Source organism: Dufourea novaeangliae, unplaced genomic scaffold (genome assembly GCF_001272555.1).
Source record: "Dufourea novaeangliae isolate 0120121106 unplaced genomic scaffold, ASM127255v1 scaffold246, whole genome shotgun sequence".
Lineage (NCBI taxonomy): Eukaryota > Metazoa > Arthropoda > Insecta > Hymenoptera > Halictidae > Dufourea > Dufourea novaeangliae.
The window spans coordinates 903834-924294 of record NW_015374139.1 but is presented as its reverse complement, the minus strand read 5'-3'; the positions used below and the strand labels follow the sequence as shown (position 1 = coordinate 924294).

At 34.8% G+C, this 20461-nt stretch overlaps 5 protein-coding genes across 7 annotated transcripts; 4 read left to right on the top strand and 1 right to left on the bottom strand.

Moving 5' to 3' along the window:
- Positions 1–141: 141 nt before the first annotated feature.
- LOC107191392 (probable G-protein coupled receptor AH9.1) lies at positions 142–2461 on the top strand. Its single transcript, XM_015580420.1, has 6 exons — positions 142–222; positions 377–636; positions 707–933; positions 1000–1301; positions 1912–2146; positions 2225–2461. Exons 1-6 carry the CDS (start codon positions 200–202, stop codon positions 2417–2419), a joined length of 1242 nt encoding a protein of 413 aa, XP_015435906.1. The 5' UTR covers positions 142–199; the 3' UTR covers positions 2420–2461.
- Positions 2462–2936: 475 nt separating this feature from the next.
- Positions 2937–7898, top strand: LOC107191364 (trafficking protein particle complex subunit 11). The gene is made up of 21 exons (XM_015580390.1): positions 2937–2951; positions 3057–3258; positions 3341–3510; positions 3599–3787; positions 3855–4028; positions 4091–4258; positions 4336–4540; positions 4624–4797; positions 4876–4954; positions 5036–5090; positions 5263–5470; positions 5551–5756; positions 5833–6138; positions 6206–6411; positions 6482–6618; positions 6687–6899; positions 6973–7133; positions 7202–7424; positions 7489–7597; positions 7674–7750; positions 7824–7898. Exons 2-21 carry the CDS (start codon positions 3070–3072, stop codon positions 7848–7850), a joined length of 3276 nt encoding a protein of 1091 aa, XP_015435876.1. The 5' UTR covers positions 2937–2951; positions 3057–3069; the 3' UTR covers positions 7851–7898.
- A 3220-nt stretch (positions 7899–11118) lies between these two features.
- On the bottom strand, positions 11119–14048 carry LOC107191323 (probable serine hydrolase). Of its 3 annotated transcripts, XM_015580330.1 has the most exons (7): positions 14016–14048; positions 13727–13933; positions 13595–13639; positions 13333–13470; positions 12449–12573; positions 11678–12025; positions 11119–11590 (listed from the first exon to the last, which is right to left on the bottom strand). In XM_015580330.1, the coding sequence occupies exons 2-7, from the start codon at positions 13785–13787 to the stop codon at positions 11339–11341; spliced, it is 969 nt and encodes a 322-aa protein (XP_015435816.1). In that variant the 5' UTR covers positions 13788–13933; positions 14016–14048; the 3' UTR covers positions 11119–11338. The 3 variants fall into 3 exon arrangements, with proteins under 3 accessions (XP_015435816.1, XP_015435814.1, XP_015435815.1); XM_015580328.1 differs by lacking the exon at positions 12449–12573 and having other exon boundaries at positions 13235–13470; XM_015580329.1 differs by lacking the exons at positions 12449–12573; positions 14016–14048 and having other exon boundaries at positions 13235–13639; positions 13727–13749.
- A 706-nt stretch (positions 14049–14754) lies between these two features.
- LOC107191324 (aryl-hydrocarbon-interacting protein-like 1) lies at positions 14755–16116 on the top strand. The gene is made up of 6 exons (XM_015580331.1): positions 14755–14844; positions 14923–15102; positions 15173–15341; positions 15411–15597; positions 15693–15835; positions 15914–16116. The coding sequence occupies exons 1-6, from the start codon at positions 14767–14769 to the stop codon at positions 16114–16116; spliced, it is 960 nt and encodes a 319-aa protein (XP_015435817.1). The 5' UTR covers positions 14755–14766.
- A 3345-nt stretch (positions 16117–19461) lies between these two features.
- LOC107191300 (thymidylate kinase) lies at positions 19462–20454 on the top strand. The gene is made up of 3 exons (XM_015580298.1): positions 19462–19591; positions 19854–20013; positions 20106–20454. Exons 1-3 carry the CDS (start codon positions 19462–19464, stop codon positions 20452–20454), a joined length of 639 nt encoding a protein of 212 aa, XP_015435784.1.
- The last annotated feature ends 7 nt before the right edge of the window (positions 20455–20461 follow it).

Below are 20461 nucleotides of genomic sequence, written 5' to 3'. Positions count from 1 at the left end.
GGTAAGTTCATCGGGGATGGATCTCGCAGAACTTGTTGTGCTCCCGCCACGACCCTCACGGCTGAAGTGTTTATCAATGGAGACGGTAAAACACGCGAGATAAGAAATACTTACCGTGACAACTTCAACGTGACTTTAAAATATCGCCCGTTTAAATTCGTTTCCTTTTTTTTCATTAATAATTCTGTTTATATTCAGAATGTTAACGGGAGTCTTCAAAGGGTACGTTTTTCACACGAGTAGACTTCTTCTCCCCCTTATGATTTTTATTTAGTTGCACGTAAATCACTCCTTCAATCTATCGATCGGTGTATATTCCAGTAACATTGTTATCTCATGTTTTCATGGGTGTTTAACGCAGAGTTAAATGTTCTAGAACACTTTTGTGCTGCGAGAATGAAAATTTTACGTCGACTGGCATCACCGACGCGAACAAAAGCGTTCCCCACGAGATCGCCTCTTTCTTAAAAGTTATTTACAAAGTCATAATGCCGGTGATCGTAGGCAGTGGTCTTCTCGGTAACATTTTAATACTAACAGTGCTGTCTATGCCGATATTCCGTGGAATCGCGTATTTGTATCTCAGGGGACTGGCGCTGGCGCACGCTGGAGTCCTAGTATCTTGGATACCTATCTGTACGTGCTACGATTGGAAGCTTACAGGAAAACGAATACTTGTGCCACGACGGAAATATGTTTATTTCAGTTTTCAGACTCGGTCAAGGTACGAAGGACAACTATCCATCGGTATTCTACCACGCTCATTTGGAGCTGGTCGCTGTGAACACGTTCTCCGTCGCAAGCATTTTAATAATGACTTGCTTGATCGTGGACCGATACATTTTCATTTTCTTCCCGGCTCGCATCCGTAACAGAAATGCTCGGAAAAATGTCCACTCTTTCGTCCTGTGCTCGTTCATCTTCGGGTTCGCGGTACATATATTTGAATCCTTCTACGTGAGAATGGAAAATTAATATTCTATTGAAATTACTCTATAGATCAGTGCTCCGCTGGCTATAATGAGAATGGTGCACGAGTGGCAAGATGGTACCGGTAATCATTTCTCATTGCGCGAAAACGTTTCCGTCACGCGAAACGGCCTGTGGCACGCGTACATCTGGATCATGGAAATCACGGCCCGTCTTTGCCCGACCGTGATACTTCTTATACTGAACACCGTGGTCGTCAAGAGGTTTCTGCACCTGAACGCAAAGAAACGAGAATTTCAATTAGTTTCCGAACAGTACCGTACCGCGAACCTTCCTGACATGTCTCTGTTAACCCGCAATCGTGGATACAGGTAGCGTATATTATGTACATACTCATCGCAGACGGAGAGGGACGCACTCAAGTCGTGTGGAATTTGATACTCCTATTTGCTTCACTCAAGTGGATCGTTTTACTACTAAAAAAAAAAACGTGGCGTGAGTTTGAAGTGACCTTGAAACAACCTTCAAGACATCAAAGAGACGCTCATCCTTCTTTTGATGTTCAAGATCACTTCGAGGTCAGATCATTCCGATACAAGTGAATACACTTAATTTAACGTTCACTTCAGGATCCAGTGGAAAAAAAAATGTATATTTTCTCGTGCGAGAAAACTACCGCGATAATCTTGAACAAATTCGAAAAAGTGATGTGGAGAGTGACTACATTTTTCTTGCATTGTATTCCTTCTCGAGATCATGTAAAATATGTATTAAATGTTCTTCCATATCGTCAATAATATAACAGACGTTTCGGTATTCTGGTTTTAACGAGACACATTGTATAACGAGAAGAATGTTTTTTGTCGATCATTATACCAAGCCATATATCCAAATAATGGGCTACCCTTCTGAAAAGTAATAACCCTTGCATGTACGAACTTGGGTAATCGATCTTCTTATCACGGTTAAATCATGTTTCAGAGAAGAACAACACCTTGCTACATTGATGTCGGTCATGGCTGTGTGTTTCGTGGTGACGATGATACCGTCGATGGTTCTTCAGTTTTTGTACAGCAATTACGAGACCGTAGAAACTGGCTACCACCTATTTCGCGCGTTCGCCGCTGTCGTTGAGCTTTGCAATTTCGCCGTGCCCATTATCGTATACTTCACCTGTAGCAAAGAATTCCGAATAGAATTCCTAAAAATCCTTCAAGTAGGAGAAGAAAGCTTAAATGTTTGATACCGAAAGGAAGGAGAAAGATTGTAGATTGAATCGTATTTTGAATTTTAGAATAAATGTAGGAAGACCGTGGAAGAAGATATTGAACGACCAATTGGGGAAATTGAAGATTACAGTAGACATGGTACCACAGTTCGACTTACGCCTGAACAGACGAAATTAAATTCTCCCGGTTCCGCGAGCAGACTGAATCCCATGGAGGAAGACGGAGAGTCGGAATTATTGAACGCCTCCGATGTTGTTTAGTAATTGTACTAATAAATTGCAAATAAAAATGTCTAATTGTAACGAAATCATTACTTCGATACTAGGTACATATATACATATGTAACCAATAAAATCAAGTTTTACTCATTAAAACAAAGTAACGAAATAAATGTTTCTTATGTGTAATCGATTAGTAACCTAAAATAGGTACTTAATTTGTTTTTCAATTCTTACTTTATGATGTTTATATAAAATTGAAGTCGGAATTATATTATTTTGTATCAAGTACGGTTTTCGTGTACCATCATGTACCATTTCAGATCTGACGTCTATTTTCGAATCGCATCTGAAGCTATGTCATCAATATGATACTGATTGTAGATGGCACTACCAGTCACCGACACACCTATATACACAGAATCATCAGGCAATAGCACATAACCTAAGCTGTCAAATTGTGCGAAATTGTGTGTATTTAAGTAGTACATCCAGTTATGTGCGACTCTATTGTACGCTAAGTTTTACTTTTATAATACTTTTCTTCGATGTAGTGCATTGACGAAAGCAACAAGTATGTTTATGAGAATATAACGAGATATTAAAAGAAATTATAAATAGAATTATTCGCAAGAAAAGTATTTATCAGTTTACCTTAAGAAATATTGTGTTTTTGCAGACAGTCCGTAATTATGTTTGAGTTGCCAACAGAATTGACAGCTAAACCACTGGCTCTTATTGGCCTAACTGGTTTAGATATTGCAAATCCAGTGCATCGTTCTATTTGGGATGCATTTAGTAATAATCGCAGATTGGAAAATTCTGTGATCCAGTTTAAGTTACTAAGCCCTACACATGAGTTTCCTACAGTCAAACCAAAGGTATATATCATTAAATATAATTGAACTAATTTGAGGAAACATGTACATAACTTTGAAAGTACATGTGTATTATGTATTTCAGCGTAATTCATACGAGTGGTACATACCTAAAGGAATATTGAAACGTAATTGGATGAACAAATACCTTAATGAAATTCCAGCAGTTGTTGTTGTATTTTATGATTTAGATTGGAATGATCCACAGTGGAATGACAAAAAAATGGAATGTGCTTCTAAAGTACAAACACTTAGGTATTAATTGCATTAATTGCAACATGAATTATTAATGTTAAACAGTATTAATGAATCCAATATTACTTTTAATTACCTGTGACCTCAGGAATGCTTTGGAAGGCAGAAGCACAAAAATAGCTGTAGTACTTATACAACATTGTACTCAGCCTCCACCAGGATCTGAGGATGCTTTAGCAACTGAAAGGGCTACAGCTGTTTGTGGAGCATGTGAACTACCACCGAAATTGTTGTACATTCTACCTCATGGAAATCATTTATTAGGCTACACATCTAGGTAATCTATAAGTTAATTGCTCTGTTATTTGATTGTATATTATTAACTTAAATGTGTACATTCGCAGATTGGAAAATGCATTATATGACTTAGCACAGAGTTTTTATCATCATGAATATCGTATTATCAAAGGACACAAAGATCAACTTAATAAAACTGTACATCAACATTTATTTGTACGTCATCAATTCAAAATGGCATTCTTAAATGAATTAAAGCAAGATCAAAATATTGCAAAGAAGTAAGTCAAATAAAATCAATAAGTAGTTTCTTTGTAATTAAAGATAATTAAATTTTTTGTAGACATTACGAACAATCATATAATAATTTGTCTGAAATCAAAATGACAGACACAAATGCAATGGAAATGAAAACTGTTGCTTGTTTTATCAACTATAAACTATGTAAAATAATGTTTAATTTAAATGTTCCTAAAGAAGCTATATCACAATTTAGACACCATACCGACAGGTTAGAAGTTAATACACTAATTAAGCTGTCGAGTAGATAACAAGTATTGTCATGGTGGTATTATTTTGGTAACACAGATTCAAACCAAGAACTGGTCCAAAGGAACTCATATTCGAACATCATGCATGGATGTGCAGTCAGTTTTCGACATTTGCTGAATTATTTGATGAAGCTATACGACAGGGACTTCCAGCTGTTCAAACTCAACACCCTGGTTATTATTTTCAATTAGCAGCTCAGCATGCAGGCTTAAGGCTAACAGCTTGCAAGGAATTCTGTCAGGTATGCAAACTAATACAATTACTAAACACATTTCTGTATCGAACATTTAAACACACCTATATACACAATGTGTGTTATCTTAGAATATTAGTAGTTATCCAAATCCAGATCCATTAGCTGGAGAAGACAAATTGGAATTTTATGGACAACGGCCATGGCGTCCTGGAAAACTAAGCGCTGAGCCTGCAGACCCAGGAAAAGAAGCAATTGCCATACAGGCTTTACAGTACAAAGAAAAATATACAGTTGATCATTCAGTAAGGCACACTTGTATTTTTCCTATGTTCAAATTTAATCATTATTCTACATGTATGTAACCAGTATCTTATTTACAGAAAATCATTATTGCTTTATTGGGAAATGCAATTTCGCAGTTTAAATTATACAGATGTCCAAGGATGAGAAGAGTATTAGGTATACTATGCTGTATACTATTATATTTAGTTGTAACCCTTTTACTTGTGAATTGACTACAAAAGGATAGTTTTGTTTCAGTGGTACAAATGGCTGAAGAGTATTATAATTGCAAGGATTATGGAAAAGTACTCACGTAAGTTGGAGTTGAACTATTACTATACTAAACCTAAACAGTAACAAGAATATTTGGAAACCGCCTGAAAGACTTTGTTCTACGCATTAATCAAAATTGATTGATCCTAACATTATTCCCTCTAGACTATTTTCATAACTTAACATCAAAATCGTAAAATTTGATTGGCCAGATTATTGATGCACATGTTGTGGGAATATCGTGGGGAACGGTGGCCCGTCTTAATCACAAATATCTTGAAAAATGCCTTGAGAGCTGCGTATCTGTCCACAAGTATTCAAGACTACATCACATTAGCGTTTGAAGCACTAGGACCCTCCACCACATTCCCGGAAAACTACAAAGCTGCAATGTACACCAATATTGTTAATATTCTCAATGTAAGTTAAATTGACAGGTATGAAATCATTATATTAATCATTTATAATCAATTAATTAAAATTTTTATGTGAAACGGTAGAAGAAACCTCCAAATCCGGAACCTAATTTACCCGATGATGTGAAACTTCCAGCGTTAGATAAGTGGGTAATGGAGCTTAATCAGTCAGAACCAATTGTCTTTAAAATTGATGATAATAATATGAGTTCATTTGTAGAAGTTAAAGCACGATTTTTACAACCAAAGTACGCTATTAATTCTACTGTTAGCGTAGAAGTTATTGTCAGGTAATCTATTCTCACATAGGCTTAGCACAAATATAGAAAAAATGAAACAAACAATGCAACGAAATTTTATTTTCAGAAATTTGTATAATGGTATTATAGAATTTTCTAAAGTATCAATTACAATTGATAGCCCCGGCTACTCGTCAGAATTCATTATTGCCGATGCTCAAAGTAGTAATCTTATTTTCAATGCGAAAGAAACAAAGAAATTTCTTTATCAGTTTCAAGCAACGCAAACCACTGATGGTAGCGAAATACGCATCACTACTATTTCATTATACATGGGTAATGATACTGTTTGTTGTATACTTTTGAGGTTCTCCGCTGTGGGAAAAGAAACAAATTTTTTGAGTCAACTATATCCTGAGATTCAACAGTTTTGGTACGTTTGCAATGAAACATTTCTGAGTATCTCATAATGGAAATGATGTATGTCATGTTTATAACAGTAGAGGAGAATTTGAGACGATGCAACCGCTAGTCAGTGCAGAAATCACACAAGAAGAATCTAGTCTTAGCATAAGTGCAGAATCCAACAACCCAGCACTTTTAGGAGAATGGCTTCCTATTCGAATATCTGTTACAGCTAATGAAAATATATTATCAGCAGTCTTAAACGTATCACTTGTGTCTGATATGGCACATGAACAATCTAGTATGTTTATAATACTATGACATAAACATTACCTAATTGCGTACTGATATTAATTTCAATTGTTTTCTAGCGGAATTAAGCTTGACTATGGTTAACAAACAATCAGTAATATCAATACCAATTGATAATTTAGAAAAGAGTAGCAGTAGTAATCAAACAGTGTACTTAAGAGCTCATAAAGTTGGTGATAGAAATATCCATATAAAGGTAAACATTATAAATGTTTCTTAATTTTGAAATTTATGAATGCAGTGTTGACAGTTTCGTAATTGTAGGTTGAATACTCAAACTCTGAACAAATAAAGGGAATTAAGGAATTAACATATTTACTGTCAGTCGCGAAACCATTTGAAGTATCAACGCTATTTTACACTACACTGTTTGAACCATTAACAAAAGGTTTCATTAATGAACCCTTTATAATAATGCCGCACATTTCTTGTGTTTCTCCATGGCCTATAAACATTATCGGTACTTCTATAGAGTTGGTAAATAATTTCTTTACAATCTCTTATTATTACAAAATTTCCATTTCGTAATGGTGCATACATTATTATCTAGGGAGATTCTATAGAAAGAGAGAATAGAGATGAATCGGTATCCGTTTTAGCTGGTATTACACTATCCGAGGGTGAAACCGGAACAGATTCTTACTGTCTGATACCAAAAATTGGTAGCGAGCAACCTGTTAGTACAGGAGTATACACCATCAAGTGGAAACGGTAAAAAAAAACATTACGTCGAAGTATATTATGGAAAAATGTTTGAATAACATTATATGTTGTTTCAGTACTAATAGTGAAAATGCGTTGGAAACTAGTAGTAGCGTAACGTTAGCTCCTTTGTGGGTTGAAGATGCGGTAATTGGCCTGGAAGCCAAGTTACCACCTCACGGTTGTGTTCGAACACCGTTACTGGTATCGTACTTCATAAAGAATCATTCTGATTATATGATTACATTACGATTAACTATGGAACCTAGTGATGCGTTTATGTTTGCTGGCCAGAAAGAAGTACGTAATTCTTTGAAAATACAAAAAATTGTAGCACAGTAGCTAATTAGATAATTGATGTCAGGTCGACGTTTACATACTTCCGAAAAATAAAAGAAAGGTTGAATGGATTCTACGTCCACTTGTAGCAGGTTTTGTACAACTTCCGACGCTATCTTTAGCCGTTCCTTCTGGTAATAATTTTTCAGTATGTTGCATATTATCCACACATATTTTTAATTTTTAATTTTCTTCCTCTATTATTTGTAGATGAAGAACATAAAGTAAGTAAAGCACGTATTTCGGAAGTGATAGAGCGATCAGTACCAAGTCATATATACATTCTGGTAAATAACACAATTTTATTCTACAATGCAAATTGTAACTTAATTCTAATTCGATGGTTATATTTCTCTGTAGCCGACATCGCAAACCTTAGAAGAATGAATTAACCAATAGGGGGAGGCTAATCAGAAAGAAATTTTATTGTCATCCATTAAAATGTATTATTAAAAGCTATATACATTTTGCATATACTGGTAAATAGAAGAACATTTCATATTTAGGATTATGAATATCAGCCTGCCGAATATAATTTATTTAAGATACATTAATACGTAATAAAAATCTCTTCATCCTTCGAAACCCTCGTGTACGTTGCATGTGCATATGTTTGTTCGTTCGATGCGGGCGTCGATATCGATTGTTGCCACTTGCCACATGTACAATATTTCTATAGAAACCAGATGTATTACAATACGTTGTAGGCATGCGCGTATGTTCGCTATATAATTCACAATCACTTTGAAATTGAGAATTAGAACAGCATAGATGAGTGTGAATGTGAAAAGTTATAGATAGTGATGACGACGAGGGAGATCGATGTTAATTCCGCGAGCAAGGTGTCTTCGAAAAATCTGCAATATGAAAAAGACTTGGAAATGACATTGACACCTATTTTTCGTATAAATTCGGAAGAATCCTTGATCCGTAATCGAAAATTCTTAAAGGTACAGTATTGTTAACATAATTAATAACAACATCATTTCCAAACATTGGAGTGACCAAGATGCGTTTTCGTGTAAAACTTTTGGAGAACGTGAATTCCACAAAATATTAGGGTCACTTTTATTGTTATAATAGAAAACAATCTTTTTATCAGAAAAGTACTGCCATAATCGAAATACACTACATTAAAATCAGTAATTTCCAAACAGGACCTGGAACTAGCGAAAGCTCGTTTGAGGACTTACGCAGCATATACGCCTACCGACCGAGAATTACAGCAGCGCGCAGTAGAATATCGCAAGTACCTCCAGAAATACAACTGAAGTTCGATGTTCCTTGTAACTGCTTGTAATATCGAGTCAATTTCATATCAAGGGGCGAAGTATGTTCTTTCTCAATCTGATAACTCGAGCCGAACGAACAAACTTTCAAGTGAAAAGTTTGTTGATCGTTGGGATCGATGGATCAGACCGATAACTCGAATGACGGGGTTTAGGCTGTATAATAAAACAAGAAAAAATGTCCATAAATTATATTATGTTACACAGAAGGAATTATAAACAGATGATTTCTTGAAATAATCCATTCTAATTTCTCGTCGTCACGTGTGAGTTGAAATATGCATTATAATGAAAATCGAATAAATACTTACAAATTCCGATGCACAACAATGAATTCTCTGCTTCACAGAGAGCGAATTGTTCTATCAGGAATACGAAAGGAGAACGCGCGTTGACAACTGCAAACGGTATTCACCTGTTCGAATGGAATATTCACGTTCGTTTTCTACATGCGACAGCATTATCGTCGCTCGTAATTACTGACACGCAGAACGTGTATGTACGATAGGATAAGTTCGTTTCAGAAGTTGCCTGATAACGACCTAAACCAATAATTCGACAAAAAGTCCCGTATAATACCCGTTGCGTTAAATTTCACCCACAAACATGAAATTCAGGTTTCGACCTTCACTGAAGTATTAAAAATGTATTGTTATTATTATTGCCACACATAGTAACGCGATAATATTAAACTGTGATACGCGGAGGTAATATTTAGATACTGTAGGAAACAGCTACCGATACATTTTTACTTCGTCGAATCGCCTTGAACGTTGGTAATTTACAAAAATGTTTCACGTTGCCTCGATGCTACTCGATTTTCGCTTACAAGATCTTCCGATAAGGCATACTTAAACACGCGTTCTAAATGTGTACACCGTAATCGTTCTATGCCGATCAAAAATTTAGGAAGAACTGACACGTAATAGCTAAGACCGGTAAGGTGTCTTCGTACATAATGTTATTTGTTTCTACGTGGCATCGTTCCTGGCAGCTGAACAAATGAATTGACACCGAGAACTTCTTAGTTTGACCATTGTATGTTGCTTAAAAACATCTGTATCAACACTTTCTTTATCTTCGCCACACATCGTTTCTTTTGTAACTCGATCTCGATGGCAACCGAATGTCTTACAACTTCAGTACATATTATAATTAGCAATTAAATTTTTACAGGTGAAACGAGGGCCAGAAACTCCGTTGATAATTATTTCATTTCATTTATTTCAATAAATTACAAACGACATTTTTGTCGTTAAGTATGCATACAAATTGCTTTGGGCTGTGGAACATAATTTTGTCAGGAATGGTTTAAGGAAGTTATAATCGTAACGTACATTTTTAAATATTGCAAGATATAGAGTTATTATGGTAAGGAACTTTCGTGACCAATGAAACGATAGACAGTGGTCAGCGGAATATTTACGAGCCATATACTCCAGGTAAAGGCGGTAATAAACCCTCGTAAATAATGCGCAGGCGAATAACTGATCTGTGAATGGTATACATATCGTAAACGTTATAAAAAGACCCGACTTCGAGACAATAGTTAGACTTTGATTAGTGTCGCAGAAGAAGTTACATCGCTGTAACCAGAAATCCGTTAGGATGAATTTCGCGATTTAACAACCAGTTCCGGTAGGAAGTCGGTTATCCACGATCTATCCGCAAACTCCGTCAAAGGAATTCGATCCAGTTTCGACAAAGTTTGTATGTACCTTCACGAGGCCTTTAGTTTTCAAATATTTAATTCCTAAGAGGAAGAAGCCATTCGGCTGGACTAAATGGTGACTTACCAGACTTTCCGCCAATCCCCACTCCAGTGATCTATCGGAATTGTACCGTGTGCGAAACACCTCAGGAGTGTAATATTGGCATAGTAATGGCGCGGTAACGCAAAAAAGTCATGTGTTACATAACATAAAAAAGAAACGTAATGATAACGACTATCGCATTCAAGTATTTTATCGCCGTGTCATGTGTAGACGCGTAAATCGGTGTAAGTTTTTACCACATCGCGTTACTGGCATATTAATGTATTATCGCTATTATAATGCTAATAAAAAAAAAAGAAAAAAAATGCTGCATCATTAGACACAATAAAAAAAAAAACATCGCCCTTGCTTGGATTAGCATGTATTATTATCGAGTTTATTTTTAACTTGTGACGCACGCTCAAACAAATAGAAACAACGAAAATTAAATTTTATCTGTAATCAGTAATGTCGTTCTCTTTTTTCAAACGTACATTAATACAGGAACGAGAATGAAATACACTTCGATTATTCTTAAAAAAAAAAACATTCCGTTGTTACCATACTATTTGGAAAGAAAACTACGCTTTTAATAAGTATCTGTATGTTCAAATTCGTGTATTAAATATTTTAATACAAATCGTTGTACTTTTGATAAATTAAATCCACTTAAATCGAAAGAGCATAAAATTTGTACTTAATACATACGTATCCACCTCTTACATACATAGAATCACTTTAAGCAGTATTATACAATTAATATAGCTACTGTAAAACTAATCGAGCAACTATAGTCTAGTATATCATGATTCACTTCTACAATGCTTCATCATTAAGTGCTAATAAATTTATTGATAATGCTTGCAACTCTTTCAGGATTATTTAAGTGGACATGGTGAGATCCTTCCACTTCGTGATATTCGAATCTTTTAGCACCTACTTTTATTCTATCTAAGACCATATGATAATGTTCTGGTTTCTCATACTTCAATCCATCGGACGCACGAATGTTGAGATAAGCACATTTTACACGAGCTGCAAATGCAAGAAGCAAATCCATAGATGGCATACCCAATGTAGCAACCTACAAAATTTAATATAAATCTGTTATTGTGCATAATATTCTGAAAAATTTTGCTACCTTCAATTTAAAGTAATGGTACAAGTGTACCTTCAATCGTGAGTCGCGTGAAAAACAGAATCGTTCAGGATCATAGGACGGTCGTATGCCACGTTTCATTAATATTATTGCACTTTCTCTGGTTATAGAACCATTATAAGCACCCTCTATTATGTGAAGCATTTCCTCGTACGTGTAATCTGGACTATCTTTACCATTAAGGGTTTCGAAACTTAAGTATTTATCAATTGTGTCCCCAGTTGCAGCTGCAATTTCTGATACATCTTTTGAATTAGGGCCTGCAATATCTAGACTAATAATGAAGTCTACTTCATCAGGATATGTTGCAGAGTATAGAAATGATACAACTCCTCCTAAAGAGTGTCCAATTAGTTTTACCTAGGATCAATAGAAATAATTATATAGTAACACGCATAAAAGTAAACAGAATTATATAATTATGTGTTAACTTTTTGGTATGGCTAAAAGTTAGTGTGTGGATGGTAAATGCGTATTCGTGTATGTGTGTTATATGTGTGTTATATGTGTGGTTAGATCAAATTACTTTATTTTGTGTGAGTGCAATAACATAGAAAAATTCAGTAAAAACAAGATTGAAAGATAACTGTTACATTTGCATAGTGTAGACAATGTTTGTAATGTTTGTAATGTTTGTAATGTTTGTAATGTTTGTAATGTTTGTAATGTTTGTAATGTTTGTAATGTTTGTAATATTGACTAAATATATTTAGCCAATTAGTAATGTTGTTGTGGTTTAATTAACAGTGGTAGTGTTAATCCTGCTAATTAATACACGCTAACCTTGTTCCATTTGAAATATTTAACAATTCTACGGAGTAGAATTATACCATCCCAGTAAACATAATAGTACTGATTCTTTGAATAATGAGAAGACAAACCATGTCCAGGCATATCCAGACAAAGTACTGAAATCTTATCAGATAATAATGGAATCAAAGTGTCAAAACTGCCAGCATTATCTTGACGTCCATGCAGAGCCACTATTGGTTGGATCCCTTTAGGACCCCACCATTTGCCTACAGGCAAGTAACAAAAATACATCATCGGGAAGTTGCTATTCTAACAATTCATATCTACCTTGAGCAAATCCTCAGTTTTAAGTACATGTAAGTACAGCTTTCGTTACGAAACAAAGTTGTAGCTAAAGAATAAAGTCCTACTACCTACCTGTACACACACATCTGTAATTCAGTTATATAATGATACCAAACCCACTTTTAATGTATAATCTTCTATTATATTGTGAATAGTAATAAAAATGAGAAATGAGAATTTAACACGAAGCTTGTAACAGTCAACCTTCCCCAAAATAATTTTTAAAATATTGCGTAAGTCATTAAGAAAACAATTAGAAATAAAAATACACTATAATAACGTTAAAATATAGGAAGATAAAAAACTATGCATACTATCTGAAGTAGCAAGATTCCAGATTAAATGTTAAACAGAGCAAGGTACAGTGATTATGGTACACATATATTGCAAAATCAAGATGTATGTTTAAATGAACACAAAGCAATTTGAAAACATAAAATAATCGTTGTATAACTTTGTTTGCTAGCTAACCTTATTCCACCTGTAATATTTAACAATTCTACGTAGTGTAAGAAGCCCATCCCACACTATATTACAGAATTGCCCAATGGGAAAGTCGGTGGAACAACCATGGCCAAATAGATCTAAGGTTAAAATGGCTATATCTGATGGCAATAATGGAATTAGGGTATCAAAAGACCCACAATTATCTTGCCAGCCATGTAATGCTATTATCGGTTGCTGATCCATTGGTCCCCACCATTTGCCTAAATTTATTATCGTTATACCGTGATAATATTTTTTTAAACTTCTTTAGTTTACAAGTAAAAGAAAAAAATTTTCACAGATTGCAAGATTTATAAGAAAATGTAAATTAAAAGGTTTACTGACCACTTATGTGTCCCCATGGTACAGGAATTGTAACTTCTTCCACATCTACAAAATATATTCAGTTAATTAAAATCCACTTTATCGTGATAAAGTCAGATCACAAAACATTTAACATAAAAACTGTTAGCTTACTATGTGGTTTCTGTTTATTTATATTATCTGCAGAGGTAATGTTCTCAGTATCCGTATTCATCTTGCTGTAATAGGAGCCTAGGCTACAACAACACAAACTGATTACAAAGAATCTCCCTTTTCTCTTTGTAACTGTTTAACAATAGATCACTCTTTCTTGCACTGTAAGGTAAACTATTTCTGGTGTACGACACGTCTAGTTCCACACTGTATAACAAAATGGAAGTAGTAATTCATTAGCTTGCGCAAAGTTCAAATATATAAACTATTCATGATTGCCTATACGTACCATAAAGTTTTTTTCGTGTTTCGTAATGAATTTTTTCCGAGTATAATGTTTTTTCCAAGCACCAGTATGTGCAACACGTTCGCGTTTATTTATTAAACGCTAAATCATATGTGCATTAATTATATACTGTGTTCCTTTTCGTATAAATCCTGTCTCTTAAGATTTTTACAAAATGCTGTTCGAAAATATTGAACGAATTCAATGTAATAGAAATAAATTATTTAGGTTCTGTTCACTGTTTCTATCAGTAAAATACTTTTTTAGCTAAATAATTATACAATTTTCGTTAATAATAAATTCGAAAAATCGGTTGAACTCGATGACACACTTCACGGACGTAGAATGAACACGTTCTGTCCCGTTTTGCGGTTGCGGTAGTATGCTGTAGTGTAAAATTGAGTTTCCATTTTGTGGTTATCGCTAGTCTCGCCGTCATTGAAACGTATACATACGTACAATGTAGTATAAAAAATAATGAAACTACAATATCAAAGATAAGGAATAATTTAACAATTCAGAAATAAGTATATGTATGTATGTACTAATGTATATACACTTATTGAACTTTCTAGGTTTGTCCCCAACATATATTTAGTCTTACAACTCAAGTTGCATACAAGTTCTTTATAATCTTCAACTTCTAAGACTTTGTAGTTCATCCAAATGTTAAACTTATTATTTGAAAGTGTCCTATGTTGAATTTGATATACTTTAATTTGTTTTAATCATCATTGTTATTTACGTCATTAAGATGGACAACAATAAATATATAGTAAAGACCATAATTCATGCTGGAACAAAAGTAATCAATTTTGTAACCGGTACAAAAGTATGTATTATAGATTGTCACTTAATTTTCTACATACATTATCTTACATTGTTGTATTAATGATGTTTAATCTTTTAGGTTGTGTTTCATTATAAAACAACAAAATGTGATCCAGAGAAAACCATCATTGATGACAGTAAAGTTATTGGAAGGCCGATGGAACTTATTTTAGGCAAAAAGTTTAAGCTAGAAGTATGGGAAGTTATTGTACAAAAGATGGCATTAAATGAAGTGGCTTGCTTTAGAGTTGATAAGAGCGTATGTTTATGATAATACCAAAACATAACTCAAAGCTTAATGCATGCTTTAATGTTATCTATTGATGTAGCTAGTCACAACATATCCTTTTGTGTCTAAAACATTGAGGGAAGTTGGCAAGCCACAATCAGAAAAACGTACACATCACTGTTGTGGTGTAACCTTACAAAATGAAGGAATTGGGTATGATGATTTAAATGAACTTATCAGATATCCTCAAGATTTAGAGTTCACAATTGGTAGGTAATTAAAAATAATGTGAAACTAAGGAAACCAGAATATTTTAAATTTGTTATTGTATGTTTCAGAACTTGTGAATGTAATATTACCAGAAGAATATGAAAAAGAATCATGGCAAATGACTGAAGATGAGAAACTGAAAAGTATCCCAGAAATAAAAGAGAAAGGGAATGCATTATTTAATGAGAAAAATTATGAAGATGCTTGCAACGTGTATGCGAAAGGAATTGGAATGTTAGAACAACTTATGCTTGCGTTAGTATTTCATATGGTTAGACATAGTTGAAGCACATATAATTGATAGTAAAATTAATACTAACACGTTATTAATTATTACATGTTATATGTAGTGAAAAACCCAATGAAAATGAATGGTTGGCACTAAATAGATTGAAAATTCCACTGCTTTTAAACTATGCACAATGTAAATTGATCCAGAAAGATTATTATGCAGTTATAGAACACTGTACTACCATCCTTAAACATGATCCAGGTTTATTATTTTATATCGTACCTTTTTCATATGTATATAAAAAAAATATTTTGCTAACATGCATACTGTTATTATCAGATAACGTCAAAGCCTTATATAGGAGAGGCAAAGCTTATATAGGCGCTTGGGATGAAGAAAAAGCTACTGTAGACTTAAAAAGAGCTATTGAATTGAATCCTGCATTGCAAAAAGTAGTTGAACAAGAACTGCAAATATTTACAGCAGCTCTCAAGCAAAAGAATTTACTGGAAAGAAAAAAGTTATCAGCATTATTCAAATGAAGGGTATATATGTACATATGTATATACAATGTCGTAAAAAATCGTAAGATCTAAGCGTCACATATCGTGAAACTGATGGTTTTAACTTTTCAGGTTCAGTTTGTGAGCATTGAAGAAATGTAAATATGTAATGCACAAAGATTTTTATGCTACTTAATAGTTATTAAGAATCGTTATAAATTATTAAGTATACTATCCTTTAGTTTAATCTGAATGTTATTCTTATTGATTGATAAATGTGATATGTATATACTGCAGTAACTATAAATGTAAAAAAACTAATGAAATTGGTAAGGTGTTATTTATGAATTTTGAAATTGTCAAAATTTGTGCACCATATACCATTGTTGTCCAAGCGACTGTTTCCAAAAGTCCATTTTGCTAGTTGAATTTCGCGGCAAATATGAGAATTATATGGCTAGCAGTTTCAGCGATTCGCCACGGATGGCGCAACCGTTCAAAAAAATAGTGGTATTCCGCAATTAAATGCGATTTTAACAGTGTTCTGGTCGTTTATTGTTATTTTCAATCACATGAGATTAATCTACGTTCTTTCAGCTACAAGTTGAGTGCTTGGTCAAGACGAATCAGCCGTAATAGGGTACTAATCTCCATTCTTTAAACTTCGAATGTAATGCATGACGAAGAAAAGTGTTGCCTGTTTAGTGGTATATGTAATTGCAACAGGTTTCGATCGGATTTACACTGCTAAACGAGCATCAGTTTTCCTCGTCATGGATTACATTCGAAGTTTAAAAAACGCAGATTAGTACTCTCTGGCAGGTGGGTACCAATAATTACAAGAACATTGTTGAAATCTTAATTGTCTGCAACGGTTGACACTCTATCTCGCGATGCGTACCCCGTTTAGTTCACTTTGAATAGCTCTTCCAACGTTCTATGGACAAGTTACGTCTTGATCAAGCATTCAGTTTGAAGCCGAAAGAACGTAGATTAATCTCATGTGGTTGAAAATAACAATAAACGATCAGAACACTGTTAAAATCACATTTAATCGCGGAATACCACTATTATTTGTGACCGGTGGCGCAACCCGTGGCGAACCGCTGAAACTACTAGCCATATAATTGGCTAGTAGTTTCAGCGTTTCGCCACGGATGGCGCCACCGGTCAAACCAATCGTGATATTCCGCGATTAAATGTGATTTTAACAGTGTTCTGGTCGTTTATTGTTATTTTCAATGACAGGAGATTAATCTACGTTCTTTCAGCTTCAAACTGAATGCTTGATCAAGACGTAACTTGTCCATGGAACGTTGGAAGAGCTATTTAAAGTGACCTAAACAGGGCACGCATCGCGAGATAAAGTGTCAACCGTTGCAAATAAATCTCATTTTGACAATGTTCTTGTAATTACTGGTTCCCACCTGCCAGAGAGTACTAATCTGCGTTCTTTAAACTTCGAATGTAATTGATGACGAGGAAAACTGATGCTCGTTTAGCAGTGTAAATCCGATCGAAACCTGTTGCAATCACATAACCACTAAACAGGCAACACTTTTCTTCGTCATGCATTACATTCGAAGTTTAAAGAATGTAGATTAGTACCCTATAACGGCTGATTCGTCTTGACCAAGCACTCAACTTGTAGCTGAAAGAACGTAGATTAATCTCATGTGATTGAAAATAACAATAAACGACCAGAACACTGTTAAAATCGCATTTAATTGCGGCATACCACTATTTTTTTGAACGGTGGCGCCATCCGTGGCGAATCGCTGAAACTGCTAGCCATATAATTGGCTAGTAGTTTCAGCGTTTCGCCACGGATGGCGCCACCGTTCAAAAAAAATAGTGGTATGCCGCAATTAAATGCGATTTTAACACTGTTCCGGCCGTTTATTGTTATTATCAATAACAGCGGATTAATCTACGTACTTTCAGCTACAAATTGAGTGCTTCAGCTAAACGAAAGCTGTACGTGTAACGGTGTAAGAGCTGTGCAAAGTGAACTAATCGGTGTACGCATGACAAGATACAGTGTCGACCGTTGCAAATAAAGTGCGATTTTAACAGTGTTCTGGTTGTTTATTGTTATTTTCAATCACTGGAGATTAATCTACGTTCTTTCAGCTACAAGTTGAGTGTTTGGTCAAGACGAATCAGCCGTTATAGGGTACTAATCTACATTCTATAAACTTCGAATCTAATGCACGACGAAGAAAAGTGTTGCCTGTTTAGTGGTTATGTGATTGCAACAGGTTTCGATCGGATTTACACTGCTAAACGAGCATCAGTTTTCCTCGTCGTGGATTACATTCGAAGTTTAAGGAACGCAGATTAGTACTCTGTGGCAGGTGGGAACCAGTAATTACAAGAACATTGTCAAAATGACATTTATTTGCAACGGTTGACACTTTATCTCGCGATGCGTGCCCTGTTTAGTTCACTTTAAATAGCTCTTCCAACGTTCCATGGACAAGTCACGTGTTGATCAAGCATTCAGTTTCAAGCTAAAAGAACGTAGATTAATCTCCTGTAATTGAAAATAACAATAAACAACCAGAACACTGTTAAAATTGCATTTAATCGCGGAATACCGCAATTTTTTCGACCGGTGACGCCATCCGTGGCGAATCGCTGAAACTGCTGGCCATATAATTGGCTAGCAGTTTCAGCGATTCGCCACGGGTGGCGCCACCGGTCGAAAATAATGGTACTCCACGATTAAATGCGATTTTAACAGCTTTCTGAACGTTTATTGTTATTATTAATGAAATGGGGTTAAGCTACGTTCTTTAAGCTACGCGTCGAGTTCTTGGTCAAGTCGAGTGCTGTCCATACAACGCTGTGGGACCCGTCGAAATATGAAGTAAACAAGGAGTGCTTGACGGGACCCAGTGACAACAGTTGCAACAAACATTTATGTATGATTTGAACAATGTTCTTTTGACCAGTGTTTCCCAACAAATAAATTTTATTAATCTACGTTTTTTAAACTTGAAATCTTGTGCTTGGTGAAGACGAGAGCTGTCTGTATATATGTGTGTACTATAACTGCGCGGCTTTGCTTCTAGCCATCTCTAGCACTGATCTGCGCACTCTAGCGCCTCTAGTTCGACTATGGTTACATATGTACATTATTATCTATATAAAAAATTATAAATTTGAATTTGCCTCTGGTCATGTCCAAACGTACCATCGATTTATGGGGATTCAACAAATAATTTGACACTATCTTTCTGCATTCTTCTTCACATGATATAAGAGATCGCTGTCAACACAGCTTAGGACTTTCTATGCATTTAGTTGCAATAGGTTAAGTAAACGGTTTTCACTAGTACTTTTCAGAACTTTCAAGTATATTTCTAATGTCATTAGAAAATGTCGATTGCACGTGGAGCCTTAATAGTTTTCGAAGGATGCGATCGAGCAGGGAAATCTACTCAAGTAAAAATGTTAATCGAGGCACTGAATAAACAAAACATTCCTGCAGAAGCTCGAGCTTTTCCTGGTATATAAGGCCTGTAATTTCTGTTTATATTATGAATAAATCTAATATGTACAATTTTCAAAGAAAAACTTGATCCTTTTTGTTTAGATTTGAAACTCTTTAAATCGTTCTTGAAAATGCGTGCTATGAGTAATATCCAACGTAACGTGATAATTACACTTTATCCGAGATATATCTTCATTCGCATATCGAATCTATAAATTGTCTTCACTTTAGGAAAATACATCGCTTTAAAAATTGAACGAGGTATATTTGTTCGCAGAAAGAAAAACTCCTATTGGATCAATAATTAATGATTTTTTGGCTAAAAAGAAAGATTTATCTCTGGAAGCAATGCATTTATTATTCTGTGCAAATCGGTGGGAATGCAAAGAAGATATTTTAAAAACATTACACAGTGGAACCACCCTTATTGTTGACAGGTAAATTTGAACATTTGTAGTTAGTTTTTAGTATATTACTATTCAGTTTTCGGACGAAGTATTATTATACTAAATTATTAACATTGGGACAGGTATGCAGGTTCAGGAGCTGCTTATACAGCAGCCACAACTGGGAAAAATTTAGCTTGGTGTAAAGAACCCGATAAAGGATTACCTTGTCCAGATATGGTTATTTTACTGAAGATTTCTGAAACATCTCAACGTTTACGTAGTAACTGGGGAGAAGAACGTTTTGAGACCAGTAAACTTCAACGACTTGTAGCTTCAAACTATGAGAAATTGCAGGAGAAAACATGGAGCATTATAGATGCAGATCAGGAACAATCGGTGATACATTCCCAGATCTTAGAAAAGGTTTTAGTTACCGTACAAACTGTTCAGAATTCCACTATTGGTTGTTTATACGACACTAATACATAATAAAGAA

Bases quoted from the DNA above. Each gene is read 5' to 3' on its own strand.
- LOC107191392 (XM_015580420.1), top strand. From the start codon at position 200: ATGTTAACGGGAGTCTTCAAAGG. The intron at 934-999 runs GTACATATATTT...ATTACTCTATAG, and splicing joins CGTTCATCTTCGGGTTCGCG to ATCAGTGCTCCGCTGGCTAT. The intron at 2,147-2,224 runs GTAGGAGAAGAA...TTTGAATTTTAG, and splicing joins AATTCCTAAAAATCCTTCAA to AATAAATGTAGGAAGACCGT.
- LOC107191324 (XM_015580331.1), top strand. From the start codon at position 14,767: ATGGACAACAATAAATATATAGTAAAGACCATAATTCATGCTGGAACA. The intron at 15,103-15,172 runs GTATGTTTATGA...CTATTGATGTAG, and splicing joins GCTTTAGAGTTGATAAGAGC to CTAGTCACAACATATCCTTT. The intron at 15,342-15,410 runs GTAGGTAATTAA...TGTATGTTTCAG, and splicing joins AGATTTAGAGTTCACAATTG to AACTTGTGAATGTAATATTA.
- LOC107191364 (XM_015580390.1), top strand. From the start codon at position 3,070: ATGTTTGAGTTGCCAACAGAATTGACAGCTAAACCACTGGCTCTTATT. The intron at 4,541-4,623 runs GTATGCAAACTA...GTGTTATCTTAG, and splicing joins CTTGCAAGGAATTCTGTCAG to AATATTAGTAGTTATCCAAA. The intron at 4,955-5,035 runs GTATACTATGCT...GTTTTGTTTCAG, and splicing joins AAGGATGAGAAGAGTATTAG to TGGTACAAATGGCTGAAGAG.
- LOC107191323 (XM_015580330.1), bottom strand. From the start codon at position 13,787: ATGAATACGGATACTGAGAACATTACCTCTGCAGATAATATAAATAAA. The intron at 12,026-12,448 runs GTTAGCGTGTAT...TATTGATCCTAG, and splicing joins AATATTTCAAATGGAACAAG to GTAAAACTAATTGGACACTC. The intron at 11,591-11,677 runs GTACACTTGTAC...TAAATTTTGTAG, and splicing joins CACGCGACTCACGATTGAAG to GTTGCTACATTGGGTATGCC.
- LOC107191300 (XM_015580298.1), top strand. From the start codon at position 19,462: ATGTCGATTGCACGTGGAGCCTTAATAGTTTTCGAAGGATGCGATCGA. The intron at 19,592-19,853 runs GTATATAAGGCC...ATTTGTTCGCAG, and splicing joins AGAAGCTCGAGCTTTTCCTG to AAAGAAAAACTCCTATTGGA. The intron at 20,014-20,105 runs GTAAATTTGAAC...ACATTGGGACAG, and splicing joins ACCACCCTTATTGTTGACAG to GTATGCAGGTTCAGGAGCTG.